The following is a 19,148-nucleotide window of genomic DNA, read 5'->3' as shown; positions in this document are numbered from 1 at the left end:
CTGTTTTTGTTTGTTTTGTGTTGTTTTCTTTCTTTCTTTTTTGAGACAGGGTTTTTGTTTCTCTGTGTAATAGTCCTGTATGTCCTGGACCTCGCTTTGTAGACTAGGCTGGCCTGGAACTCACAGAAATACACTTGCCTCTGCTCAGGAATGCTGGGATTAAAGACATTCACCCACATGCCCGGCTCTTTATTCTCATACATTTCCCGGCATGTATTCTTTCTGTTGGCTTTTCTGCTATGTAAACATAGTGTGGTTTGGGGCTTGCCCTAAGTGCTTGGTGTTTCCTAGTTCTTGTGACAGACACAAGCTTAATAGGGTAACAATCTTGGGGTGACAGTGGAATGGAGATAGGAGTTAAAAAGAAAAGGGGGTGGAGATGGAGACACCTCAGTGGTTAAGAACACTTGCTGTTTGCTCTTGCAGGGAACCTGGGTTCGATTTCCAGCACCCACCCACATGGTGGTTCACAACTATCTGTAACTCCCTTGTCTGACCTCTGAGGGCTATTAAGTAGGCACACAGCTGTGCACAAACATACAGGCATACAACACACACACAAAATAACACGAATAAATCCTTTAAGAAGGGGGGGGGGGCGAAGGGGGATGGGGAGTCTTATTTAGAGATGGCTCAGCGCAGTTCCCAGCACTAACGCTGGGCGGCTCAAAACTCCACCTGGAGAAGAGCACAAGCCTTTTTTTCTGTCCCAATCCTCCGCTATCACTCATGCGAGCAAACCCACACACAAGTACACAATTATACGCATAATTGAAAACAGAAATACAACCTTAGTATTGTGTATGGTGATTGTTGCTTTAACGTCAGTACTCTCGGGGCAGGCAGGTCTGTAAGTTCAAGGTCATCACGGTTCAAAACAAAACAATAACAAGAGAAAAGCTTAAAAGAAAAATAATAACAAAAACAGAAAAAAGGAATTATTAAGTAAACATAATGCGAACCGGCATACATTTTCTCCCGAAGTTACTACGGACCATAACTATTTTCTACAACGTTTCCAAATGTGCTTGAGCTGAGGCCCTCGGCCTGGGCGCGCGTGCCAGCATCCGGGCACCTCGCGCACGCCTACCGGACCGCGCGCGCGCGCGCGCAGCTGCGTCACGTGCCCGGCGCGCCCCCGGCCGGCGCGCGGCGGGCGGAAGTGAGGTCGTGGGCTGCGGTGTCTGCGCAGCGTCGGCGGTAGCGCGGGCCGCGGCCAGGCGAGCGGGAGACAGCGCGGGCCTAGCGGTCGGCCGCGTCTGTGCGTCGTCTGGGCACTGCCCGTCGCCGAGCCACACGCCGTGCCGGCTCGGGCCGGCGCGCGCCGGTGCCGGAGGCGCAGGCCACCGTAAGTACGGGAAGCATGGGGGCGGCGGCTCCGGGCGGGCGCGGGCCGGAAGTGCGGTGCTTTGTGCAGCGCCTGGTCGGGCCGCGCGGGGAGCCGGGGCGCCGCTTTGTCCGCCGCGGGCCGGGGGGGCGGGGCGGCCTGTGCAGGGCCGGGTTGGGAAGGTTGCGGGAGGCTCAGGGTGCTGGGCGCCGCAGGCCCAACGACCCCTCACGCAGGAAAACACAGGCTTTGGAGGGCACCTTAGCCAGCAAAGGACGTTCCGGGGCACGGTCCAGGTTAATCTTAAAAAAAAAAAAAAAAAAAAAAAAAAAGGGAAAGGACATCGTGCTAGCGCGTCCACAGCAGGGTGTTTCTCTTTTTACAGCATCTCTTATTTTGTGTGAGCTGGTGTTTAATCAGTCATATATCTTGGGAGTGTTTTGCATGCACGAAGATTTGCTAATGAAAAGGTTCACACGTGCGCACACACACACATAACATTTTATTTTATTTTTTTAAAGAAAAGGGTGGTTGTTGTTTCTCCTAGTCCTTAAACTCTCCACTTCGCATTGTGTAAGATGAGATTGCTTTCTGAAGTATAACACGATTTTAAATTAAAGGAAGTACTGTTTGGTGCAAGTCATTAGACAGCCTTTAAAACTTCGGTAGGTTCAGAGGTAAAGGGTGGTTTTTGCTTTGACAGCCAAGATTTGAGAAACCTAGGCTACTTTCCTAATGCCGTAGCTACCATGGTGGAAACTGGTCAAGATTTTGCTTTAAGTCTTTGTGTAAAGCAGGCTTATTTTGGTAGTATCTGTAGTTTACTCGTGCACCATTTTGGAATATTTTGACATGCAAGAAAACCTTTAAGGGTATTAAAATTAGTTGTGACCAGAAACAAAAGTTAGGGTTTGGTAGACGGGTGCTGCAGGCTTGAGTTGCTGGCCCGCTGCGCTCACCTATGTGGTGATCGAGAAGCAGTTGCCAAGATTGCCCTCCACTCTCCTTCCTCTAAGAATGCAAGTGTAAGGCCAGTACATGGAACCCCAGAGGGAGGAGGAAGCAGCCACAGATTGGTTTGGGCTAGCTCTACACCTGCCTTTTAGCCCATTTTAACGTTAGAGAGAATAACATACCCGGTTATATTAAAATGATTTCAAACCCTGAAGAAGGAGTAGCATAACACTGCAGAGATAGGTGATTGGAGTTGAGAAAAACAAAACAAGTGCTTTTTAAAAATAATTTTTGTAGGTCCTGTGGCTTAAGGAAGTTGTCTTCCCTAATCTCTAGTGAGTTAATTTTTCTAGACAGAGTGTGAACAATGTCAGAGCATGTCAGTATAACAATAATAATACCTGCTTCTGCCTGTGTTTTGAGATCTGACTGTTCTCTGCTGCCCTGGGAGGTCGCAAGCAGTAGTGAAAGCTGAGTTTGGGGGTGGAGTGCAGAGTTTTCTTGTGAGATGTATTCTCTCCTTGCTATCAGACAGCACTGGAACTTTCCACTATTGATTTTGTTTCTCTAAAGAGTTTGTATCTTATTTATTGGTGCCTCTGGATAGAGAGATTAAAGCGCTCTGAATCAGTGCTGCTGCTGTGAAACACTAGACTATCAGGCCTTGAACATTTTGCAATTACTGCTTCAGTAACGTTTAGGTTGTGGTATGTTCTCAGACTGAGATTAGGGACTGGAGAGATAGCTCAGCAGTTCAAAGTGCGTCCTGATCGTGCAGAGGATCTCAGTTCTTTTCCCTGTACCTGCTTCAAGCAGCTCACAACTGCCTGTAACCCCAGCTCCAAAGCATCCGGCACCCTACGTGACACCCACGGCACTCTCACACACATGGCATTCACTCACAAGGTACAAACATAAATAAAAATAACAAAAACCTATCCTGATTACCTTATTTTGTAATTTTGTCTTTTCTCTTGGAGCCTTAGGTGCTCTAACCACTGAGCTAAATCCCTAACCCCATAAAAACAAGTTCTAGAAAACTCAAGAAAATCATTTTAAAGACGTGCCAGTAATGCTTGCTGAATTTATAGTTGAGGAATCTTGTAGTCTTTTTACAGGTAAGTGTGTGGTTGGTGTGTTCTGATCTAGGCAGCAAACCACCCACAGTGTTCCCACAGTTAAGTAATTGCAAACAGGAGACCTTAGAATTCTACCCGTGTTCAGCTGAGGTCGTGGATCTATATGGTCTGCACCAGCTCAGAATAGGGATTGGTGGTGGTTGTGTGATCACTGGCACCAGAAGCACAGGTAGATTGGCTCTCTGGGTCTTTCTTTGTTTTTTCATTATAAATGGAGAGAGACACTGTGTGCAGTCATATTCCCCATGTGATGAAGTAAAGTTTACTATCCTTTTGCAGTATTTGCCCTTTCTAAAGAAATGCTTTAAATTACAGGTGTCATTCATATTGTTATATTCTTTTTTAATATTTATTTATTATGTATACAATATTCTGTTTCTGTGTATGCCTGAAGGCCAGAAGAGGGCACCAGACCTCTTTACAGATGGTTGTGAGCCACCATGTGGTTGCTGGGAATTGAACTCAGGACCTTTAGAAGAGCAGGCAATGCTCTTAACCGCTGAGCCAACTCTCCAGCTCCTCATATTGTTACATTCTTTTACCTTTCTTAAAATTTACGTAGTTGATATAAACACGATCCATTACCATAAATAACTAACTACACTGTTGGGTACTCAGCCTGTGTTCATTTTCAAGCTATATCATTAAAATATGGTTATTTTTTATTCTTTTTTGGATTTCCGTATAAATCAGAATCTAAACAAAATTTGCCTATTGTTTTTAGTATAAATCTAACTTTATCTCAAACACCCTCACCTGTGTTAATACCATTGAAGAACAGCCATTTGCCCTTGACAGTGCCCTCCTTTTAGGTTTGCGTGGTTTGCTGCATAGTCTCATTTCATGTATTCCTCAAACTGCTTGATGTTTCTGTAAACTGGAAATTAGGTATTGGCTCTATTTGACACTTGGAGAGTAACACATGAGGGTACATATGATATAAGTTGTTTGATGTGATAGGTTTACATTTCTTGTCTGCTAATCAGATGTGCTTTGATAATTCTGAGTGAGACTTTAAATGCCTTAAATTGAGCTTTGTTATTAGGAGTCTCATGTACTGTTTGTATTGGCTAGGTATTTGTGCGCTCCTTCTGTGCCGAGGACTGGGAGATGCAGAGAGACTGAGACGCAGGATTTCCCACGGCTTTTGGGCTCACAGTCTTTGAGGGACTCTCACCATTGAATAAATAATCCAAGGAGGGCTTTTGCATTTATTTGTTCCCAGAACTGTTACTGCTTTTGCTTGAGCGCACTAAGACATTTTGCCCGATTGGAAGGGGAACGGCACTGTTTTATCTGTCTCTTTTTGGGTGGAACATTCTAGGCAGGTAGGTAGGTGCATTGCCTCTTAGTTATCTCCCAGTCCCAGCCTGCAGTTTTTAATTCCCTGAGACTTCTTAATCCCGTTAGGAAACGTATCATCGGTCTCTGGAGTAATCTGAGTTCTCTGAAATGCCTCTTGTCCTTTCATGGCTCTGGCCATGCTACCACGATTCTCCCCACTGCTGCTCCTCTTGGAGGAGTGCCACCAAGTTCTGCTCTCTGCACTCAGTCCTCAGAGCACCCTTTTCTCTTTTGGCCCTTACCGTGGTTTGTACCAAACATTGTTAATCACGGTTTTTCTTACTCCTTAGAATAGCTATAACCTACATGTTAAGTAAAAATCTCAGCTACTGTATCTTTGTGTTCATTTTTGAAAAAAGTATTGGATGGTGCTTTTTCTAGACAGTAACCTTAGAAGAGAACTGTGATCTGCTCTTGTTTTCTCAGTAGCCTTTACATGGCACTGTGCTTATCTTGAACTTCATTAAGAAAGTAAAATCCAGGGGCTGGAGAGATGGCTCAGAGGTTAAGAGCACTGCCTGCTCTCCCAGAGGACCTGAGTTCAATTCCCAGCAACCATGGGGTAACTCACAAAAATCATCAATGAGATCTGATGCCCTCTTCTGGCTTACAGGCATACATGGAGGAAGAATGTTGTGTACATAATAAATAAGTAAATCTTTAAGGAAAAAAAAAGAAAGTAAAATCCAGTTACTGCTCAGATTAGGAAATTAGTTTGGAAAGAATTTACTTCTTAAGAGGTGACAGCTGAAACAGAAGCACCATGCAGTTTAGAGGAATGGGGATTAACAGTTGCTTTTTCCTTTTCTTCCCTTTCCCTTTCTTCCTCCCTCTCTCGCTCCCTCCTTCCTTCCTTTTTTGGTTTTTCAAGACAGGGTTTCTCTGTGTAGCTTTGGAGCCTTCCCTGTAACTCACTCTGTAAACCAGGCTGGCCTTGAACTCGCAGAGATCCTGCCTCTGCCTCCTGAGTGCTGGAACTAAAGGCATGCACTACCACGTAAAGGCGTGTGACAAAACACACTGCTGACTTTGATTCTGTTATGCCTTTGGCTCTTGTTTTCTCCATCCATAGGCCTGCCCTATCCAGTGTCTGGGAACTCAGGATGTGAAGTAGACTGGCTTTAAAATTGTGATCCTCTTGTCTCTTCCTTCCATGTGTAAGCCATTAGGCCCAGACTACTTATTTTTTATTTTTACTTTTTAAAAAGAGCAATATTTTGAGGGCTGAAGAGATGTCTCAGTGGTTACTAGCACTTCCTGCTCTTGAAGAGGACCCAACTTTGTTTCCCAGCACCTATAACAGGGACCTCCCAACCCCCTGTAACTCAGCTTCAGGGGATCCAGCAGCCTCTCTGACCTCCATGGACGCCCGCACACACATGTGTATCTGCGTTCTCTCATACGAATGAAACTTTAAAAGAGTGGTTTTAGGTTTCACAGCAAGCTAAACAGTGGTAGTTTCCCCAACCCCTGTTACACCTCCCATTTTAAATTAATGATTACCTCAATTCTTAACGTCTAGTCAACGAGTGAGTTACCAGATGAAGAATGGTGCAAACTCACACTTGATCTCATTGGGGGATAGAATTAAGAGGCACTTCTTGAAGATACTTACTTCTTTTGGAGATGGGGTAGAATGATAGCTATGAAAATTCTTGAACTTTGCGGGAGAAAAGATTAGTAAATATCAAAACGTTGTGCAGGTTAACAGTGTGTCTGGACAATAATCTTTTAGGAAAAATACATTTAGAAGAAGTCTTGGTGATTACATGGTTTATGCGTTTCCGTCAAGATTGACTGTGCCTGTGCTGGGGGTGAGTGTAGACTTAGCACCGTAGTGCGTGGTGCAGTAGTTTTCCCTATTTGTTTCACATAATAGTATATGTTTTGTTTGTTTATTGAGACAGACTCTCACACAAGCCTAGAATGTTATTGAACTTGTGGCAGTCAGTCCTCTGGCCTCAGACTCCTTAGTGCTGGGATTACAGAGAAGAGCTATCATGGTAGCCTTTTTTTCTAGTGGGTGACTGAAGCCAGTGCCTTGCACATTCTAGACAAGGGCTGTCACTAAGAACGACTCGAACCCTTTAAAAACAATTGCATAATATTTTATGTTCTGGATATGTTTTGATTTAACTCTCTGTTACAAAGGCATTGAGGTTAATTATAGAATTTTTGCATTTTAAGTAGGGCTGTAGTAGATCTCTTTTCCCTTAGCTCTGATGGGTTGAAGAGTTATGGAGAAAAGACTACTGGATCCTATGGTTATTGGAACATCCAGTATTTATTTTCTATTCTCTGTTGTTTGGGAGCAGCAGAAAATACATTGTTTTATAGTGGACTAGAATAACATTTGTTGCCTGCTCTTTGGGGCTAATGAAGAAATTCTGGAAGCAAGAACTGGGCTAAATCACCTTTTCCCCCCCTTTTTTTTTTAGTTCTTGAAATCATGAATCCTGTTTATAGCCCTGGGTCTTCCGGGGTTCCCTATGCAAATGCCAAAGGAATTGGATATCCAGGTAAGCAAATTGAATTTTGTTTTCATTATTGAATTTTGAACACTTTTTAATGGCTATGTAACATTAACATTTACAATGGATGTGCTGGCTAATTTTGTATCAGCTAGATGGAAGAGGGACCTTCAGTTGCAAAACTGTCCCCACCAGATTGCATGTGGCGTTTTTTCTTGATCAGTGGTTACTGTGGGCAGTGTCACCCCTGGTCTCAGGCTGTATAAGAAAACAAGCTGAGCAGGCCATGGGAAGCCAACCAGTAAGCAGTGTCTACCATGGCTTTTGCTTCACGCACTGATTTCCCTTCATGCTGACTGTAAGTTTAAGATGAATAAACCCTTTCCTCATTCATGTTGCCATTGGACATGGTGCTTATCACAGCAATAGGAACCTTAAGACAGTGGACAAACCTAATTCAAGTTGTCGAAGGAAAGAAGAAGATTCATGAGACAAAAAACTCAAGAGATGTCTGGCCTTGTCTAGAGCTGGTAGTTCCTGTGGGTGGGGCCAGGACCTTCTTTCTCTACCTCTCAATTCATCTTACTTTCTCAGTCTTTGTGAGGTTCAGCCCCTTTGAGTAGAAACCTCATGGTTTCTGCCATATAGGAAAGCCCAGTATGTTTTTACAAACCCTGTCCACACTTTTCTTGGGTTGTGTCCTAGTTGAACGTGGCTTCCATCTCCCTAGACAGGGAGGAGATCCTGTTAGACAGTATCCTCGCTCTCAGTGAGTGGAGTCAGTGAGAGCTGAGCTGAGGGAGGCCTTGAAGCAAAACATTGGGGAACTGCGACTTTGGTCAAAGATTAGAGATGGTTGTCCTTGGTGACTGAACAAGAAGTAGCCATTTGTAATGTTAGAGTTTCATTGTGGGTCCTCCCCTTTGAGTATTGATGATGGAGCCCATAGCCCGTGGATGCTACACTTCTCCTGCCGACTGTATCTTTACCCCTTTAGTAGTTTTGAGACAGATTTGCTAAGTTATTCAGGCTGGCCTGGAATTCACTGTATAGCCAAAGCAGTACTTGACTTTGTGATCTCTGTACCTCAGCCCCTGAAGTAGCTGGTGTTACAGGCTTGTCACCATGTCCAGCTCTCACTCTGGGGTTTGAAATACTTTGACTAGGGAAAACCATGTTGGGACAAAACTCTAAGAAAATGGAATGAAACTGAACTTGGAAGATGGCAGAGATTTGAAAGTAATGCAAACCCAGCTCCCTCGGCCAGGGTGCTGTAGCTATTGGCTGTCCTGGAGCACTTGTTGCTGGTGGTGGAATTCTAGCAGTCCAAATAGGGACAGAAAAGGATGTTAAGAATCTTCCGTGTGCAGGGAGTTAGAGTCACTCGCCTCTCGCCTCAGTCTTGAGATTGGGCCTCCCACTAAAAGGTTGGACAGTCTATTTGCTGGCTCCACAGGGTAGTTTGTGTGTCTGTAAGGGTTCTGAGAAGAGCAGTCTTTCCTAGGTGCTTAGAGATATTCACGGGCATTGAGGCTCTAGTTTCTTAGTTTTTCCTAGTGGGGGCATCCAGAAGTTGAAAACATCAAACATAGTCACCCTGATGCATAATCTCTGGAGTACCTGACAGCAGCAAATGCAGAATTAGTGCATTTGTCTTTGATATAGGTTGATTGGCCTTCCTGCAGCAAGTACTACCTGCTCATACACAAAATTATTACAAGACACGGGTGCTGTTAGAAAACGCCCATCAGTCAGAATAACGGCTGCTGCGTCAGAACTAGCAGGTCGAGACCATGTCACAAGAAAGTGTAGAATGCTTGCATAACAGAGTGAAATTTCTAAGTGGAGAACAAAGCGAAGAGGGATTAAGGGGAAAGAAATAACTGAAACTAAAAGAAATGGGGTCCGGGATGGTTAGTCCAGTGAGAGCTAGAGGAACGTGAACATAGAGCACTGCTGAGAGTGAAGCCGAGTGCAGTGTAAGTGAAGGCTAGAGGAGATAGACCGGGATGGCTCAGTGCAGAGTGGCCCTTAGTTAGGGTCCCGTATCAGGCAGCTCACAACTGCCGTTAATCCAGCTGCAGGAGATCTGATACCCTCTGCTGGCCCTCCACCTCGTAGGTACTTACATGTACCTGTACATATTCTAATGTACACACAAACGCTTTTTATTTTTTTAAAGAGAGGAAATAGACTGCTTAAAAACTTTGAGAATATTGTAGCAGGACTTAGAGAAATTAGAAGAAGTGGGGGGGACAGTTTTCCAGTGTTGATGAAAAGCAATTTGGTGATAAGAAAGACCTACTGTTTTTAAAGTATTAATACTAGTTTAAATGGAATAGCAAAGAGGACGCTGAATGAATCTGGAGGCAGGGCAATAACCAAACACCCATGAGGTTAATTTACTCACCTAAGACTGAGTTCTCTGCTCATTAGGTGGGCCAGGCTGTGGGTGCTGACAGGCTAACTGTTGCTCTTCGGGCGGACAGGGGTTGGCACGTCCTGTGGAGATCTAAGCTGAGGCTCAGCATAGGGCAGCTCTGACAATCCTGTGGTGTATGTTCTGGCCCTTTGGCTGTCACTGACCAGTCCACGGTCAGAAGATTTTTAGAGCAAACCATTATTTTAGGTGGGTTTTACTGTAAAAATCACTTGAGAAAGCTTCAGTAATGCTGAAGCAGTCTTAAGTATCATTTATATAGTGTTTTATACTTTACTTCTTTACCTTGTATGTTTTTTTGGTTTAGGTATTTCAGTTTCCCTGATGGATACTAGGTCCTAGTAGCCAGGATGTTGGATATGTGGATTATGTGCTCATAGGGTGTTAGGCAAGCATAAATTAAACATAAAGACTGATGGGATGTGGAGGGAATTCTTCTTCCAGGTGCTGTCTTGGGTAATAATTATTGGTATTGTTTGTTATTATCGTTTCCTCATATATTTGTCTGGTTTTTATTTATGTGTTTAAGTGTTTTGCCTGCATGTATGTACGCCATGTGCATGGATGATGCCTGCCCGTAGTAATCAGACATGGAACACTGTGATGTTAGGGTCCTTGAAATTAGAGTTAGGGACAACTGTGAGCCATCGTATGGGTGCTGAGAATCCAACTTGGGTCTTCAGCAAGATCGATATCTCCAGCTGTTTCCTCACTTACAACATCTGGTCTTCATTTTCATTTATTCCTTGTCATCTTCTTAAAGGAGTTTATTATACTTATTTGTTGTGTGTGTTATGTACACGTGCTGTGGTATACCTCGGGAGGTCAGAGAACAACTTAAGGGAATCAGTTCTCTCCTTCACCATGTGGATCCCATTGATTGAACACAGGTTGTTAGGCTTGGCCACGGGTGCTTTAACCTGCTGACCTGCAACTTGCTGTAGTCGTACTGGCCTTGCCATGGCTTTTTTTGTTTTTTGTTTGTAGTTTCTTTATGTATGTATTTGTGTGTGTGTGTGTTTGGGGGGAACGCAAGTGTTCCTGCTATCTTCTGAACTAATGAAATTTTTTATTAATCTATTAACCTTTGAACTTTTTTTTGGAACAGTGTTTGATTGTATAACTTAGGCTGGCCTCTAACACTTAGCCCTCTTTTGGATAGTGATTACAGGTGTGGACCATTGTGTCCAGCTTTAAAAAAAATCACATTTTGTACTATATCCTTATATGCTGTTGTCCACCTAAAGATCCACTGGTTTTGTTGTTTGTTTTGAGACAGGGTTTTTCTGCGTAGCTCTGGCCATCCTAGAACTTGCTTTGTAGACCAGGCTGGCCTCAAACTCAGAACAGCCTGCCTTTGCCTCCTGAGTGCTGGGATTAAAGGCATGTGCCACTATTTCTAAAATACATCATTTGAAATTAAAAAAAAAAAAACATTTTCTGCAGCTTGTCACTGGATTTGTGTGTGCTATGTGTGGGTGGTGTGGTGTGGGTGTGTGTAGTTGGGAAATGTGTATAGTTGGGGGTTGTGGTGTTGGGTTTGTTAATGTCTTTCGCTTTTGTTTGGTGATATAATTTTGTTTGTTTCCTATAATGTCTGTTAATTATTACATACTTTGTATATTGAAACAGAAGTTTATGTCTCACCTTCCCAGAATTTAGAAATATGAGAGGTGCTAGCAGAACTATTGTTCCTCTGGGAACTCTGAGGAGAGTCCACTTGAGCTTGTCCCCTCCCTTCTGAATATCAGTATGTTTTTGCCTCTGCTCTCATTCTGTCTGTCTGTTCTGTGTGTTTTAGTAAGGATGTGTGTCCTTGAGTTTATGGCACAGTCATATGTATAGTCTTTTCCCATATAAGGTCAAAGTCATAAGATTCCAGGGAACTGATGTATCTTTTAGGAGGAAAGGAATTCCCCCCCTCCTTTTTACCTCCCAACATTGAGTACAGATTTTCATATTGGCAGTTAACTTCTCTCATACTTTTAAAGATGCAACTGCATTGTCCTTGGTTTCTAGGAGAGTAGTTTTTGCTTTGAATGCGACTCTATAGCTGTTCTCTCCCATGTGCTCTGTTGTCTTTAAAATACTGTTGTTGTTTTTACTGTGCTGTGATTGGATGTAGTGTTTTTATTTTGCTCAGCATTAGAGAGCTTCTTGGGTTTGGATTGTTTTCTTTTCCAGTGGTAGCAGTAGCTTTCCGGCCTCTTCTGTGATTCACCCATAGTGTCTGAAAGCACTGTGTTTTATGTCATCCTTATGAATGCTTCCTGCCTGTTTCCGTTTCACTAGTCTTGCTAATGGTGTGTGAGTCTACTACAGAACCGTGTGTTGAGTCAGACCATCTTGCTCTCCCTGTTCCTCCAGTGTATCGTTTAGTTGTCTTGTTGGTGGCTGCAGTCTCTGGATTGCTGCGGTTCTGCTTCTCTTTTCAATAACTATTTCTTGTTTCCTGTCATGTGGTCCTGTCCCTTGCTTAGGGTGTGACACACATTGTATCAGAAATTGAGTTGTCTAGTTGCTGTCTTCCTTTCCCAGCTAACTGTGATTCCTCCTGTACTCAGAATGTGTATATATTTCAGCATAGGCAAGGCTCAGGCTTTCTTTGGTCCTCATCCTGAAGTGTGGAGCTTCTATCAATCTGGCTTGCTCTGAGAAGCCCAACAGTCTTCAGGAAGCATGCATGCACTTCAATGGGTTTTAGTTTTCTTAGCCCTTTGGGTGAGATAGCTTTGGAGTATGGCATGACTTAAAGAGGACTTCAGCTGGTTTCAGAGTTCTTCAAGGGTCTGGTGTTTGTTTGTTTGTTTGTTTACAGCAGTGTTAAAAGACCACCAGAATTCACACTTGTTTTTCTTGCCCATGTTGAGAGTTGACACATTGTACTTGTAACTCACCTTTATGTGGACAGTGGGAAGGAGTAAGGAACACATTCAGTATTTAGGACCATCATGTTCATGGAAGGTAAAGGGAGAAAATGGTTGGGTAGGAAGAGCCTTGATCATGGGCGTCTTAGCCATCATCGGGTACCCAGTTGGAAGAGGCTGCTTTCCTCCATCCAGACTGCAGCCGTGTCTAGAGAAGAGATACTGGGTGCATTTCTCAAACAGTGCATCGTAGGAACCACTCCTATATCAGTTCATAAAGGTTTGCTTGTCCTGTTGTTTTTATGTAAATATAATAATCTGTCTATGTGGAATTTGCTTATTCAGCCCACTTCCTTGTGATGAGTGTCAGTTATTTGAAGAGTTTGCTATTCCCCAAATGTTGCAAGTAAATTAGCCTTGGGCTTTTGTTAATAACTATGTTGGTGGCAGTGACCAGCAAGGTAGATTACAAGAGAACAATTGAGCAGCTTTTAGGATACTGCTCAGCTGGCTTGTGGAGAGATTTGCATTGTTTTGTACTCTTGGGAGTGTTTTTATCTCATGGCCATGATAACAGCATCATGCTGTCCAGAGTTGAGTTTTAAGAAATGCTATCAGTGTAGTTGGGATTCATGTAAGTTGAATTTTTGTCTTCTTTATTGGGGTTTTGCTGTACTTATATACATCTATGGAGGGCCCTGTGGGTTACTCTGCTAGCGCTGTCTTTTGACATAGTTCATGTTCTTTGAAGTCATTATCATAAAGTGACCAGTAAAAATGGCTAGTGTTTAGGATCACTTGCTTCCTACCTGTCCAGCCTCTCTATGCCAAGGAGGTGGAGCTGATGTTGAAGGGGACAGGCCCTGGTAACAACTGAAGGACCCTTTCCCGAAGAGCTTTAGGAGTACAAGGACATAGAATTGCCATGCCTTGCTGCTTGGAAGCCTGTGGACTAGATGTTGAAAAGAGTAAGAGTCTGGTCTACTGTAGTTCTGCAGTCAGTGGAGGGCCGTTCACAGCTGCCTCCTGGGCCTTGTGCTGCCTAGGAGATGGGCTGTGTTCAGTTTAGGTCAGAGTGATGAGTGGAATGGGTTCCATGTGGCTGTAGGGAGGGAGCAAGGTGGGTATAGAAGGAGCAGAGCTCCTCAGGAGATGGAGAGGGGCGCTGGTGCCCACAGCAGACCAGGTGTGTCTTGGCTCGGTTCATTAGACTAAGTGTGTGTGTTGGTGTGTTTTCTGTTGAATTTCAGAGCTGTAACTCAGTAAGAAGGTTGGATGGACTCTAATAAGAAGCTCTGGAGCTGAGGGTTTCCTGAGTATGTATAAGGGACAAGAGGAAATTTAGATTTTTGTGGCAGTTATTGAAGAAAACTATGGAATATGATCTAATTAGTGGCATTTCTGACTTTCCAATAATTAATCATTAAAAAGTTTTTTTCCTCTGACCAATTCTCTGTTACCTAAGCATTGTCCTGTGGGTGAATGAATCCTGCTTGACCCGGTTTGCTTTGGCCTCTAGTGGTTCTTTCAAGGTTTGTCTACAGGACATTTGTAAAAATCATTGCCCTTGATGCCCCAAATGAGTAAAGTTGATGAAACATTTGTGCACTGCACACTGCATTACTGACTGGAGAAGGAAGTGGGAAAGAGAATCCAGAGGAGAACCTGGCCAGTTCTGCTGAGGTAGAGGAGAATTGGGTCGAAGATTAAGGGAAGCAGCCTGGAGTCTCAGGATTCATGGAGAAGAGAACTGAGCCCTTGCAGGGATTCTGGGCACCACTCCAGCAAAAACCTCCAGGGTTTAGGAAGACTTTGTGGAGGTCAGATTGTGAAGCAGGAATGTCAACTGAACTTCATGTGAGGACAGTGGCTTTAACAGCTTATCGGCCTGTGCTTATATGTGGATTCTGATTGCATTTTCCCAATCTGGGCATCATTGAGGTTAGTTAGAGCCCCTTTAGTAAAAAGACTTAGAGTACAGTATTATTGACAACCTGGGTTCCTAACTGGCCACCTTGATCTGAGGGAGCTGGGGATAAGAACTTCAGAAATGTGAAGATGCCTGAATTGAATTTAGGAGTTTGAAACAGTGCCTAAGAACAAGAACAAACATTACTAACTTTTAAATATAATACTGTGACTCTATCTTTGCAGCCACTGTATGGACTTAAGACACCTACCCTGGTTATCAGTAGAAAGTAGGCTCTGGGGTGGGTCCAAGCTCACTTTGAATCCTGGTTCTTTCAGACTTAGTACAGTGAAGCCAGGTGAGGGTAATGACTGAGCACTGTTGCCAACTTACAAATGCTGTGATTCTGGGGCGAAACTGCCAGGGATGTTGGGATTTTGAGACTCTATCTGGATTGTTTCTCCCTTCTCCCCTCTTCCTTTCTTCCTCTCCTTTTCCTTATGCTTAAAATTATGATTTAGCTATTTACTTTTTATCTAGACAGGGTCATGCTATATGTAGCCCTCATTGGCCTGTAACTCAGCTGTCTACCTGCCTTTGCCTCCCAAGTGCTTGGATTAAAGTTGTTTCGGCTCTGGTATTGAATTTAGGACCTCCCGCATGCCACTCCACACTAAGTTACACGCCACACTAGGTTGCATGCCTGCCCCTTGATTCAACTATTCAGAACAGTGGACTGCTGACTCAATTTCTGCCTGGTCTTTTTTTTTTTTTTTTCCTCCTAGTTGTAGAATGTGAGCATTCAATTATAGATCTAAAAGACTGGGCTGTTTGTGACTCATCAGAATTCTGAGACAAGAAGATAACTAGAGACAGTGTTTTTTGAGCACAGTCTGTGAAGTTCTAGAAACAGCAGTAAGGAGGCCTAGTGTTAGGTGGCTGCACTTCTTCATTGGTAATACTATTGTGCTGTGTGTTTCCCTGCAGCTGGTTTTCCTGTGGGCTACGCAGCAGCTCCTGCCTATTCTCCTAACATGTACCCTGGAGCAAATCCTACCTTCCAAACAGGTATGTACTGCATGACAGATACCTTGTGTGTAGCTGGGGGAGGAGGAGGTATGGAACTAGGATTTGTGGTTGGGTGGCTTTCTACATTCATAAATGAACTTGTGGAAGAATTTAATTAAAGCTTAGTTCTCAGTTCACACAAGCTTTGCTTTATTGAGTTTCTCAGATTCTGCCCCCCCCCCCCCAAAATAGTCTCTGGGCTATACAGATAATTCCTCGTGCCAGATATCTGTTCTTAGGATAGGACTTAATTAATTCTGCTAGGAACTGAAGACCATTTGGTCACTGAGTACTGTCCACGGTGCTGTGGTTATATTTTAAAAAGCAAACTTTGTTTTCTATATATAGTGTATGAGAACATTTTCAGATTTGAGAAATTGCTGGTTTAAATTAAAAATGAGTTTGTTTGATTCTGAATTGCATAAAGATTATTTAGCAAGATTTTCTTTTGCACACACTGGTGTGTTGTCAGCTTCTATTGGGATAAGGGGATTCCTTTGAGGGTATTGGCTCATGCTTTGACCTAGCTGAGATGTCTGGTGAGGCTGCTGGGACAGTTCTTTGCTCCACACAGCTCTAGACTCATAGTAGCTTTTGGTAGAAAAGAAATTAGCAGTGTCCTTCCTGTGAATTCCTTACTTGGGACTCATAACGTCTGCCTCTTATCCATCTCTTCTGTGCCCAGCCTGACTGCCTTTCTCAGCTCATACCCCAGCTCATACCCAGTGGAAAACTTGGACTTGCTCTTTCTGCTTCAGTGCATTTTGTCCTAGGTTCATGTTCCTGCTCACTTAAGCCATATAAGTGTACATGACAATGTGCCCAGAAGAAGGTTATTGACCTCCATCTCTGGAAGACAAGAGTCTCTGCTCAAACCTCCTAGTTCTGTCCCACAGTGGCCTCTTTCTCTCCAGAAAGTTCCTTCTTTCCTCTTGTGATTTTCGTATGGCTTTCTCACACACTTGGTCCCCTTCCTGTCATTGAGACTGCTGTGAAACATCTTGAGCAGTTGGGCCACTGTGCTACTCAGCAGGGTGCCAACTGTGCTGCCACCCTGTCTTTTTGTAAGGCCTTCGCATACTCTAGCTTCCTTCAGACAGTGCTCATGTCTATAACATAACAAACTGCAGATATTTATGGTGTGCACTTCATCATCTCTGCTGTGACGTGTATCTCTGTCATGGTTGGGAGCAAACATACCTGTTTGAACAAAATTTGTCCATTTCAACTTTACTAGGTGCTAAAGAATCACAGATGTGTTTTCTTTTGCTATAGATGAGTTGTGTTTTCTAATTTTTTTGTGTAAATGGAATCACATAAGAATGCACTTGGTCATTTTGGGACTGGCATCTTTTACTTGGACTTTCCTGTTATGGTACCTGTTACAGACTTCCTTCCATCGTTAGGTTGTGCCCATTGTGTGGGAAACAGCACTTATCTGTTGACTAGCTAATGGCATTTGTGCTGTTTGAGTTGAGTGTTTGCATTTAAAATTCATGTTGCAAGTGAAATTTTTTGTATGTTTTTAGCATAAGTCTGTGGATATATGCTTTCAGTTTTTGCTGAGTAAATACAAAGGGATGGAGTAGCTGATTCTTAGGGCAGGTAAGAACCTGCCAAAACGGTCTTCCATAGTGACCGCTATCTACCTTCCCTCGCTTGTGTATTTCTTAGTTCTAGTCCTCTGTACTGTTTGCAGCTCTGGTATGATCAGTCTTCCATCCTACTGTACTAGTGGGTATCTAATTATTTACAGTTGCAGTTTTATTTTGAACTGCTGTGACAAACATTGATCATCTTTTCATATGTTAATTTACCATTTGACTCTTTGGTAAAGAGTTATGCTTCTGGGCCTGGTCTACCAGATTCTCTGGAGAGTGATGCAGGAGGATCATAAGTTCAAAGTCTGTCTGGGCTAGAGTAAGTTCAAAGCTAGCCTGCAGAACTGAGAGAGACTCAGTTTCAGATAAAAAGTGAATGAGGGACAGGAGGTGGAGAGATGGTTCAGTGGTGGAGAGAAGTTGTTACCATTGCGAATCTTAGGTCCTAGCACCCATGTGAGGCAGCTCACAGCTACCTGTAACTGCAGCTCCAGGGGATATGACACTAACCTGCACATATGGGTGCAGACACAGCATACATAATTAAAAACAAATAAATGTTTAGTTTACAAAAGTAGAATGAGCTTTAGATAAAATCAGTGATGTACGGTTGCCAGCTGTTGCAAGAACCTGGGTTCAGTCCCTGCTAGCACCCTCCAAAGGAAAGGTGGTCATGTGCTTCTTTAACACCATGTCAGTTACTGAGTTTGTGTTTTAAGGCAGTAATTTTATTTTTACAGACTTTGAGTATTTGTTCTTTTCTTTTTTCTTAAGAAATTTTATTTATTTGTTATGTATACAGTGTTCTGCGTACATGTATGTCTGCAGGCCAGAAAAGGGCACCAGATCCTACTGTAGATGGTTGTGAACCACCACCATGTGGTTGCTGGTAATTCAATTTAGGATCTCTGGAAGAACAATCAGTGCTCTTAACCTCCGAGCTATCTCTCCAGCCCCTTGTTTTTCTTTTTTCTGTATGAGCATTGAGTATGTGCACCATGTGCGTGTTAAGTACCTGCAGAGGCCAGAAGAGAGTGTTGGTTCCCCTGAAACTGGAGTTACAGGTGGTGGGAGCCACCATGTCCATGCTGAAAACTGAACCTGGGTCCACTACAAGAGTAGCAAGTGTGCGTGCTCTTAACTGCTTAGGCGTCTTTCCACCCACTTTTTATCTTGTTTGTAAAATGATTTTTAGTTATTTTTACTTTGTGTGTGTTCCTGTGTGAGGGTTTTGTTTTTTTGTTTTCTCCGTAGCACATACAGGTGCCCCAGAAGCCAGAGAGAACGTCAGATCTCCTAGATCAGGAGTTAAGGGGCAGTTGTGAGCTACCTAATAACGGGCGCTGGGAACTAAACCCAGGTCCTGTGTAAAAGCAGTATGCATTTTTAATCACTGAGCCATCCCTACAGTGTGTGTCTCTTTCCACTCAGGGTGTCTTGAACTCCTGGGCCCCAGTCTCCTGAGTAGCTAGAAGTGAGATATACTCCTCACCTGCTTAGAGACTGAGTTTGTTCTATTGCTGGGTTTTTAACAATTATTTTATCAATTATCAAATTCATGATTTTAGAGGTTTTCTTCTCCTAGTTTTTCTCCTTTCTGGGTATCTTTCACAGAGCAGTTTTAAAAATTTGTTGAGGTTATTATTCTGTTCTTTGGTATCCTGAAAACCTGCCCAAAATGATGATTTCTTGCTTTTTCTTCCAGCTGTTTTAGCTGGTCCATTTAGGGCTTTAGTTCACTTGGAGTTAAATGTGTGTAGCACTAGGTTAGTGCACTTCTGTGGGTTAGTGCTTCTTGCACTCGTGCTGTAGCACACCATTTGTACTTATTAACACCAGTTTCTTCCTAGAGTGCTAGCCTATGTGAGAAGGACTGAAATCTTTCCTCTGATTTTTGTAATTTTCCTAAGAGTCTCGGGTTTGTTGAGGCCAATGCAGATGTTCTTGCCAAAAGCAGGGGTATCTGTGGGACAGTGCAAACCGTCTTCTCCCACTTCTCCTTTTTAAGACTGTTCTCATGTGGCGTAA

At 43.3% G+C, this 19,148-nt stretch overlaps 1 protein-coding gene across 2 annotated transcripts in view; it reads left to right on the top strand.

The window, feature by feature from the left end:
• Positions 1-1,168: 1,168 nt before the first annotated feature.
• The window catches only part of Fam168b (family with sequence similarity 168 member B), a 29,530-nt gene continuing 11,550 nt past the window's right edge, over positions 1,169-19,148 (top strand). For both annotated transcript variants that reach the window (XM_038341950.1, XM_038341949.1), the window contains exons 1-3: positions 1,169-1,348; positions 7,203-7,283; positions 15,439-15,519. In XM_038341950.1, coding sequence (XP_038197878.1) covers positions 7,214-7,283; positions 15,439-15,519 — 151 coding nt within the window. In that variant the 5' untranslated portion in view covers positions 1,169-1,348; positions 7,203-7,213. The remainder of the gene's footprint in view (positions 1,349-7,202; positions 7,284-15,438; positions 15,520-19,148) is intronic.

Source organism: Arvicola amphibius, chromosome 9 (genome assembly GCF_903992535.2).
Source record: "Arvicola amphibius chromosome 9, mArvAmp1.2, whole genome shotgun sequence".
In the NCBI taxonomy this organism is placed as follows: Eukaryota; Metazoa; Chordata; class Mammalia; order Rodentia; family Cricetidae; genus Arvicola; species Arvicola amphibius.
This window is presented reverse-complemented; position numbering and strand designations above follow the sequence as displayed.